This window comes from Aphelocoma coerulescens, chromosome 4 (assembly GCF_041296385.1).
Source record: "Aphelocoma coerulescens isolate FSJ_1873_10779 chromosome 4, UR_Acoe_1.0, whole genome shotgun sequence".
NCBI lineage: Eukaryota > Metazoa > Chordata > Aves > Passeriformes > Corvidae > Aphelocoma > Aphelocoma coerulescens.
Genome location: NC_091017.1, coordinates 40,832,250 through 40,842,644, shown reverse-complemented (window position 1 = coordinate 40,842,644; position 10,395 = coordinate 40,832,250). Strand labels below are relative to the sequence as shown.

At 41.1% G+C, this 10,395-nt stretch overlaps 1 protein-coding gene across 2 annotated transcripts in view; it reads left to right on the top strand.

Moving 5' to 3' along the window:
* The first annotated feature begins 266 nt into the window (after nucleotides 1-266).
* SH3RF1 (SH3 domain containing ring finger 1) overlaps nucleotides 267-10,395 on the top strand; it is an 85,626-nt gene continuing 75,497 nt past the window's right edge. Inside the window, exons 1-2 of one of the 2 annotated variants that reach the window (XM_069013691.1) lie at nucleotides 267-358; nucleotides 1,659-2,147. In XM_069013691.1, coding sequence (XP_068869792.1) covers nucleotides 1,761-2,147 — 387 coding nt within the window. In that variant the 5' untranslated portion in view covers nucleotides 267-358; nucleotides 1,659-1,760. Of the gene's footprint in view, nucleotides 359-557; nucleotides 683-1,658; nucleotides 2,148-10,395 lie in introns of those variants that run through there. The other variant, XM_069013692.1, reaches the window with a different exon arrangement.

Below are 10,395 nucleotides of genomic sequence, written 5' to 3'. Positions count from 1 at the left end.
CGCCTGTTCCTTCTGTCCCAGGAAGCCGCCTGTGCTCTCCCACCGCCCCAGTCACCGCCCGCGGCACGCAGCGAGGTGGGGTTGACGGGGAGGACGAGGCGGCTCCGCGCCCCGTCCCCGCCCGCGAGGGGCGGTGCTGCCGCTGGGGACCCGCCGGGCCCGCCCCCGCTCCCTGCCCGCGGCCCCTCGGCGGGGCGGTGCCGGGCGGGGCGGTGCCGCCCCTCGCGTCAGCGGCCCCTGCGCGGCGGGCGGGGAGGGCACGGGAGTCTCGGCGCTGCCGCGGCGGGAGAGGCACCGGTGGGGCCGGCGGTGGCGGCGGCTCCTCAAGGGAACAAAGCGGGGGCGTCGCGGCCACACGGTGAGAGCTGAGTGAGGGACGGGGAGGGGGCGGCGCTCGAGCTCCCCGGGGACCCCCGCGCCCCCCGAGGGGTGGCTCGGTGCGGCGGAGGGGCCGCGGGCCCGACCCCTCCCTCTCTCTCTGCCCGGCGCCTTGGGGCGGGGTGACAGCGCCGTGCCCCCCCGCCCGCCCCCGCCTTCCGGGGAGCCGTCCCCGCTCGCCCCGTGTCCCCCCAGGGACCCCTGCGCGGCGTCCGCCCGCCTGCGGGTCGCTGTTCCCCCGGGGAGCAGGGGAATATAAAGCAGTGAATCGGGGAGGCGGTCCGGGCGCGGAGCCCGAGAGCAGGTAGGTGCGGGACGAGCGCCCAGGGAGCTGGGGGAGCCGCTCCCGCAGGCGGCTGCGGAGGCTGGGGGGAGGCGCTCAACTTCGCCCGGTGCTGGGCACTACCGAGCTCAACAAGCCTTTTTCTGTCCGTGAAGCATCCTGGTGTGACTTCTCGCAGAATGCTTTGGGTTTTTTTAGGGGCCTCTTAAGTGGTGTTTGTTTTTTAGCCCCCTCCCTTTTCCCAGCCCCTCGCTGCATAGGCTGGAGCTGGCTGGAGGCTCGCCCCTGCCTCTGTGGCTGCATACGCAGCGCTCGTGTTGTCCTAACGATATGGCAGTAGCACTTCCTGCTGTAAATCACTTCGCGATAGTTTTTGAAGCGCTTCTTAAAGGCGGCACTGTAATGAACCTCCTTGTCAGGCTTGTGGTAAGCTTAAAACCTTGTGAGCTGGAGGCTGTTTTCAAGGCTGAGCTGTGTAATGTGCTGCAGCACTTTTCATAGAAAAGGTAGAAATGTGCTCCACTGTTGGCTTAGTGTTGGCGTAAATGTAATTCCCCTTGCTATGACCTGTTGGTGTAGTCTCTGTGGTCTTGGACCCCGTTGTAGTTACCTTTGCCATCTTCTTGTTGTGAGCAAAGGCTAATCTCAAATGTTCAGAGAGACTGATGTATTAAGAACTCTGAAAAGTAAGCTTTATTATACTGCTGTACTGGGGATAGCTCTTTGTTCTGGAATAATTTGAGAAAATCACTCAGACTGAAATTTATGGGGACTTGAATTTAAAAACCTTAGCTGTTAGCAGTTGTTAAAATATTTTAAATAAATAGATACATTAATGTGGATTGCTATTGCTATAGTCATGTTTTATTTATTGAAAATATCTACTGAATTAGTCTAGTGGTCTCTTATTTTTCTCTTTGTATGAAGATCATCATAAAATGGTCTTGATGACTCTTTTTCCAGCTTACTAACACCTTTTTCCCTCAAAAAATTTTAGAGCATGGTCAGAAGAGGAATGGATGTAACATGATACCCTTGCAGTGCTCAAAACACACAAATTCTGCTAAGATTTGTTTTTTCATTAAGTAATACAAGGAAAATGGATGAATCGGCTTTGCTGGATCTGTTGGAGTGTCCTGTTTGCTTAGAACGCCTTGATGCTTCTGCAAAAGTCTTGCCTTGCCAACACACGTTTTGTAAACGCTGCCTGCTGGGCATTGTGAGCTCTCGCAATGAGCTGCGATGTCCAGAGTGCAGGACTTTGGTGGACTGCAGTGTTGATGAACTCCCCAGTAATATTTTGCTTGTCAGACTACTGGATGGCATCAAACAGAGGCCTCGAAAGCCCAGCGCTGGCAGTGGGACTGCTGGCACAAACGCTTTAAGGGTCCCCATCAATACTGTAGCTAATTGCGGATCAAAGGACCTGCAGAGCTCCCAAGTTGGACAGCAGCAAAGGGTGCAAGCACGGAGCCCTCCTGTTAGGGTAAGTACCTGTCCCGGTTTGTCCAGACAGTACCATGTGGTGACAGTATTTTGTTGCATTCCTTTTTTTTTCCTGCACCATTTCAAAACAGTTGATGGCCTCTGCTTCAGGATAAGGGCAGTCAGATAGTTAATACACCAAAACAATGTGATTTTGAGAATTGCTGTAGATTACTAGCAAAGCACATCAGTGTTCCTATCAGTGTTGGTTTCATGTTATGTAGATACTATTAATGCTTCCTTATTAAAACTCTCAGTTTTTGAGGCAAGAAGAAGAAATCCTTAACTGTCCTATTAAAAGACAGTCAAATAGAGCAACGTAACTTACGTGGAAAGCTTAAGTTATTGTTCAGGATAGAGATCTTGTGAAGAGCATTTGAAATTGTTTCTAGTTTGTCAGCTGTAAGACTAGAGATTTCATTTTGGCTCATGCACTTTCTGAAATGATTCTTACAATCAGTAAATTTCCTTTCAGTTAGACATAACAAGTGTTAAACATGACCAGAGAAGTTTTGCCACTGGCTTCTAAGTACCTACATTTTTACTTTCTTTCCTTCAAAAAGAAATTTTTGAATTCCTGCGATCTGCTGAATTATTTGCACTCTCAGTCCTCATCATTTCTTTAATTAGTTTTTCCTCAAGTATTTTTTCTAGGGGATTTGGAAGATCTATGTACCATGATGGGAAGACATTGCTTTCTTTCTATACTCTAATTCCTTCCTAAGAGCTATGCAACCTGTAGAGTCTATCATAACTTATAATCAAGACTCACTAGCCTAATTTATTCATTATTCATATTCATTCTAGAAGCTATGTCAGGAAATGTAATTTTTTGAGATGGCAGACCTCTGTTTTATTGAACGACAAAGCAGGACAGCTTCTCTGAAAGGTTTTGCTGCCCAGTTTGTGATGCCTACATATTCGAGTTCCTGTGTTTGAAGTGAAGTTTCTGAATGGTTTAGGTGGTCTCTGTCTTGTGGAGTTTATTTGATTTTTATGAAATGTCTTAAGGAGTTCCAAGAAAAAGACTTGAACCTGTTTTTGGCAGAACTTGTCTTTATTTTATAAAGTGTATCTGAATTATTTAGTTTACTTACCCAGTGAAAGAAGCCTAACACTGATTTTCCTCAGTTGTACTTAACATGATTGGAATCTCTTCAAAAGATCTTCGATACACCTCTTAAGTTTACATAACGATTTTAAATCCAGTTTTCCATTAGGTGATATTGCTTTCTCTACTTGCTAGAGATCTTGTTAGGTTCTTTACTTTAGAATATAGGAATTATAATTATCAACCCACTTCCTGCTAATGAGTTTTATTTTGTATCTATATTAATGGGTAAGGAGAGACGGTGATCTGTGGGGGTTTTCTGTTAGTGGTTTGTTTTTCTGTTTTGGTGAGTTTTCACTTTCTTTGGTGAGAACGTAGAATCCTTAAAAAGTACTGCAAAGATGCATCAGCAGTATCAAAACCAGTCTGGTCTTCTCCAGAACTTGAAGGTGTTTATCATGATACCTTGCATTTGCAAATGCTCTTAAAACAAAAACTGTTATGATTTGTTTATATATTTTTGTGTCAACCTTTGTGCGTAACGGGGTATTTTCGGAGACTGCTTCTCCTCCAAAAAGGTTTCTGGTGTAGCACTGTACATTAAGGACTGTACTTCAGACTTTCTTAAAGCCTTATTAGACAAAATAACTTTAATATGGAGTCTTCGCTCTCTTTTTCTAATGTTCTATAATATCCTGTTTTGCAGCATTTGCATTTCCAGATGTTGCTCAGAGTAGAAAGTGATAACGCATGGAAGGTTATTGGTTCTGCTGTACTGTGTGTCATTAAAACTGTGACCATATGCATTCCTCCTGCAATTAACTGATACCCAGTGTATATTAGTGATGGTTTTCAAGAAGTTTTACAAGAAGTTTTATTCCATCTTTGGTTTTGGAGTTTCACAGGCATTCTTCTGCCTTCTTTCCTTTGGGAGACAGGGAAAGATGATGATCTCATCATTTGTCCACTTTGTCCAGAGCCTTTTTTACTAGGAAGCCAGTACTTTTAAGAAAATGAACTGACTTCAGGAAGGTGGAGATATGAACTACTTTTCCATTTTCTATATGAAAAGTGGTTTTGAAAAAAAAAGCCCAGAAAGCAAAATGCCACTTTAATGGACAGTGTTGAAGTGAATGCCCTATTTGTTTTGCTAACTCTAGCATAAAGATGCTTGCAAATACAGTTCCTCTCTGGGAATTGAAGAGGAAAATCTGTTTCTAGATGAGTGGCAGAGTCATATTTCCTAAACTAATTTTGCTGAAGGGGAATTAGTAAATGAAAGTTGCTGTTACGTTAAATGAAGTGAATGTGGATGGAGGCTGTCAAGTCATAAACATTCTGCTTATACACTGAAGTAATACTAAGCTCATAAATGCCCTTTCAGAGAATGCCATAATTTTCAGAAAAGGTTAATACAGCATGTACTGCAGCATGATTTCCTGAACTGTATCAATGACTGTGGAGTGGCCAGCCCTGTTATTGCACAGTATATTGCATTCTCTGCATGTATGTGGTGACACATGGCAATAAACAAACAAATGGCTCCTTGAGTCTTAAAACTAATGAAGCTGGGTGGGTGGTGGGGATTAACAAATCTTGTGCCTAGTGTCTCTGCCACTACAGTAACCCTGTTTCTTTCTGTAACCTCTGTAAGCTTTCACTGCTGTAACAACGGCAGTTTCTCTGTGCAAGTTCTTAATCTATTTTGTTCCCCTGCTGTTTTGATGTTTAAAGCCTTCTGTGCCTTTCCCTGGTACAGGCTGGACAAAGGCAGCAGCATCCTGTTGTACTTGATGGAAAACTTGTGTTTGCTGTCTGCCCAGCAATTCTGTTCTAGGCAGCCAGCTTGCCTGGGAGAACAAATAAAATAGTTATACACATACTGCAGCTTCCTCTCTGGTATGGATGCTGATTTAATGCTTTTCTCCTTTTTTTTCGAGTGAAAACCTTCAGCTAGGTTGACAGCTTAGAAGAGCTGTAAGAGCCACAGCCTACTGTCAAATCTGCTTGGGACTGGTCATCAGGAGCAAGTTAGTGAGGGCTGTTGAGAGACTGCATGATCACATTGTTTCTTTTAAAAGAGCATTCAATAATGTTAGGGTCCATCCTTTTATGTTTATGCTCATGTTATTAATTTTTCATTTTCCCTGAGTACGTCAAACAAGAATTATCTGAAGTTCCTTATGGCACTTTTACAAGGGTATTCATATTGCAGGAGTCTTAAATGTAGCTGTGTGCCTGAGTTGCTAGATGTTGGAGAGCTGTTCTCTCCTAGATAGATTTAAGATGATCCACTTTTAACTTTTCCTTTGAATTTGTATTTGCCTAAGACATACTAATTCTCCCTCTAGTTTGTTTATAGTTCAAATTTCTGAAGTTAGGGCTATCTTTTCCACAGAACCTAGGAGAGAGTTATCTAAATAGTCTGAAATCTTATTGTTGAAAATATTTTGTAATAAGATTTTCAGATGTTTTCTGGACCAAATGTAGGCAGGAAGAGCTAACAGAAGAATTCAAATGATCTCCATTAATAAAAGAAAAGCATGAAAAGTTGGCCATTCCTAATAGAGCTAGTGCTTTTGGTGAATAAGAATTGATGGTGTAATTTGAGTATATTACACTGTATGTCAGTGGAAAATCTTATCAAGAAATGTTACAGTGCAATGTGAAAATCCTAAAGCATTTTATTTTATTTTATTTTATTTTATTTTAATTTTATTTTATTTTATTTTATTTTATTTTATTTTATTTTATTTTATTTTATTTTATTTTATTTTATTTTATTTTATTTTATTTTATTTTATTTTATTTTATTTTATTTTATTTTATTTTATTTTATTTTATTTTATTTTATTTTATTTTATTTCCATGTTTTTTTATTCTGGAAAGCCCTAGAAACCTCTGGAGATACCATTCTTGGTGAAGTCGACTTGAAATGAGAGGGTAAACAATCGTTACAGGATATGGGAAAATGCTCCTTTAGGTGTTAAAGGGGGCTAGAGCCACTAGTATCTGAGCATCTGAGTTGTTTGAGATAAATTCTTTTATACTGTGGAGGAAAGAAAAACCCACTAACAGGAGATTGTTCCATGAGTTTCTGCTAATGCTTAGCAGTTTTGCTGTGTCGTGTAAACCCATGCATTCATTTTCATGTTTGTTTAACAAGGAAAGCAGTAGTAAAATTTTAAGTTCCTGTATCCATACTGCTGCAGCAGTGGCCATTTGTGATCCAGTAGGCTTGCCTGGGAACTGCTGAATGCCAGAAAGGAAAATAAATGGAGCCAGGTTTTCCTGTAGCCATGGTGTTTGACCTTGGCACATATCTTGGGGCAGCAGGGACAGTGGGCCACCTTCTGATCTGTGTGGACTTAAGCAGGTTGGGCTTCTCTGTCAGACTCAATGGATGGTAAGCAGTCAGTTTTCTTTCATCCTAACCACCCTGGAGAAGAGAGCTCAGAGTGCAGCTCTCACTGTTTGACTGTTGAGCAGGTTGCAAAAAACTGAGAGGAGCCAAAACAACTGCTGCTTTTGTAGTCATGGCACTTGCTGGCCTATGGAGATCCTGGCAGAACTTAGATATCAAAAGAAATCTCTTAGGCTAGAAAATAAGAATAGGACTGAAAATGTGCATTCATAGATCAATAACTTTATTACATTATTGTAAATAAATATGGGGATCGCCAAGCATAGCAGCAGGTGTAGATTGGAACAGATGTTTAAATGATCTTGGAACAAGAGTTAGTGGAATAAAATAGTACATAGAAATGTATCAGTAAAGGTCTGCTGGAGGGATGTTCTTAGAGGAGGCTCCCATTGTCATAATAGATCAGATTGTAAAGTATACCCATTTAAGGGAAAAAGTAGTTGTAGAAATATGCAAAAAAACAGTGGGTAATGCAGTTAGTTCCATGATTGTTATTTGTGATGGTAGGCTTGAGAATCATGCCACCATACTTGATGGTACCTGATTTTGAGCTGACCGCCCCAACCAAAAGGATATTCCATACGTATGGAATCATGCTCAACATATAAATCTGGGGAAAGAAGAAGGAATGGGGGGGAAGTTCCCAAGTAACATTTGAGAATCTGGAGGTAGACACCTATATATATTCTGGAGTGATCATTAGAAAATATTTTGTGAAGTCTTTGTAAATCATATATGCATGCTTTTGTTTCATTTCATGCTTGTGGAGATACCAGATTCTGCTTTTATGTTTACAATTGCTTGTACAATTTTAATTACTTCTGTGTAACACTCTTTTATCTTATGTGAAACTAGAGAAAATTTAATGGAGATCATAAATATAAAAGGAAAGTAGACTGACTCTCATGATGTTAATGTGTTCCCTTTCAGACATAATAATTAGATAGAGAAGGAGGATAAGCAAAAGGAAGAACTGTCTCTGTATCTAAAGGCATTGGGCTAGGATTGAGAGCTTCCGGGCTCAGTTCCTGGCTTTGCTACAAACATCCTTTATGACCTTGCACAGAGTCACTCAAAGCTCTTTGTGCCTCTGTTTCCCATCTGCATGTATGACTGATAGTACTTTCTTTGTTTGACTCACTATTTAGACTGTATACTCTCCAGGGCAGGCATTGACGTTTTTTTTTAATTTTGGACGTGTCCATGGGTGTTTTACAATGGTTGTACAGTCTCCGTTGAGATCAGTATATCCTGCTGTTAACTCTAAATCATTGACTTCCACATTACTGGAGAACTGTTCATAATCCATTTCCTGTCCCAAAGATGGTGCAATGCTTAGTGTCACGTTGTTAAGAGGATTTAATTTTGTTTGGATGTTTAATAGGAAATCACATGAATACCTCAGTGAGGAAAAGCCAGACACTTGAAACATCTGTGGAAATGGTAGTCCACCCTTCAGCTAGGGAAATCTGCATGGGACTGGCACACTGTTGTGTAGATTTACGTGTGTTTTGAAAAGAATAAGAAGAGCATATCTAATGTGAATTGTGTTGGTAATACAGAAATGCTTAATTCCATACTTCGAACCTGCACAGCTATCTTGCACCTGCCAATTAACATTAATCTGCTTGATAAAATAGCTGCCAAACTAGTGTAATCCTTTTTTTTAAGAAAACAATTAGGTTTTGAAGTAAACTGATCTATAAACTAAAAAAGAAGTCTACATTATTTACATGTGATACTGAAATCTGAAATCCCTTTTAAATTTGTTACAAGCTTTTTTGTTGTTTTTTGGTGTATTAGTGGAAGATACTGTTGTATAGTTGCTTTGTCCTCATGTGGAAGAGGGGTGTCTCTATTTCCCTTCATTTTCCAATTAATATTCCTCCATTTATGTAGATTTGTTTAAAACCACCTACATGAAATAAAAAGGTGTCTTTTTTTCCTCCACTTTAATGTGGCCAGTGAGTTGCAGGTTATTGCTCTACTCAAAAAGCTTTGATCATTCAGAAAATTTTAACTTCTGCATAAAAAGTCTCAAGCCCTTACTTTTAATGGGCTTGTGAAGGGAAGCAGGTTTTTTTAGAGAGAATAAAAGTCCTTGAATTTTGTCTCATATTACCGCAAAAATCAAATACCAGTAAAATTGCTTTACATAGAGGATCCAGGATCTGGTTAGAAAAGTCAGTCAGTAGTGCTGTTGCTGTGTTTCTCTGTGCATAGTGTCTGGCTTTCTGCAATGTGTTCAGTGGCTTAATAGGAATCAGGTATGGTATAGAGAACTGAAGGGGCTGGTGGAGATGGGGTCAGCTAGAAATCCTTCTTCTCCCCTCCTTTAACTGAGTGAAATGGTTTATAATGGAACTTCAGTGTTTAGTGCATGGATAGGAACTGTAGAAAACAAAAAGCCTTAAACTGCAGCTGTGATAATAAAACTGGAAACTTGTTATGATCAGTTGTTTGTCTTTCTTTTGGTGAACTTCCCCGTGCAGTGCATTTGGCCTTCTCCATATGATACGCCTAACACCTTCCTTGGTCTTTTCTTTGGCTCCATTGTTGTCCTTTATTCAAACGTTCTCCTGCCTCTGATCTTTCTGTACTACTTCCAAGAAAAAGAAAACATACAGTTTTCTTACCTCTTGTGTCCCATTTGTCCTTGACTGTGTCAGACATAAGGAACAAAAAATAAACAATAAGAAAGAAAATTTTCTATTGAAATATGTGGACTATGTACAGTCTTGTAGTATATATGACTAAGATCTGCCAAATACATGAAGAGCATAAAGTATAAGTTAATATTACTGTATTACCCCCCTCCTGGGGTTTTTCTTCCTTTTTTCTTTTTCTTCTTCTCCTTTAAATCATTTACTATATCCTCATCCTAGTGTGGGCAAGAATGTGTCTCAGTAATTAAAGCTGAAATATCATCTGGTCAGCCCTGTTCATGCATACACTTCGTTACTGCCTTCACAGAAGAAAGTGTGCATCTGTTAAAGCTCATTTCCTGTCAGATCCCTCTGTGTTAGACAGACAAACTCATCTTGGAAAATTAGCAGTGAATTCTTGGGCCAGTTGAACTAGATCAAATTCTTTGCTTTTCTTTTCACGTCACCAAATCAAAGTCTTTTTGGAGAGCAGTTTGTTTTTTTTTTTTTTTTTTGACTGAGAATTGCTGCTTTGAGGTGAGCTGTATTAATTTTAGGAAGCAAGTGGCCCTGAGGTGGGAGAGTCACACATCCAAGTGCTCTTTTCTGCACTCCTTATCTTTCTTAGGTATAGAGGGGAAGATGACAGCACTGTCCTCTGACTGTCAGACTGAACACTGGGACTCATCCTGGTTAGAGCCTTGCTGTAACTGAGCATGTCACATATCCCTCTCTCTTGGAGATTGCCGGAGTTGCCATGCAGTTTGGGTGCAGAACCCGAGCTGGTCAGCACAGAGGCAGTTGGTTAAGTCTGTTTTCACATTTGCATCCTCTAAAACATCAGGAGATCTTTTCGACTCGGAAAGATGCTCTGGAGATAAGGGAAATCACTCCAAAGAGAAGAATTCTTTAGGCATGGGATGCTTATTTACGTATGTTTAAAATGTCATTCAATGTTTCCTGGAAACCTACAGGTTTGGATTCTCCAGTTGTAGGAAAAGTGAAACACAGAAGTCAATGTTTCATTTACAGACACTGTTGCCAAAGTTTCTCAGAATCTGAGGCTGCTATGTTCATGAAAGTCAACTGTGGTGCATGTGAGCAATTCACTGTACCCTTAGAGGCTTAG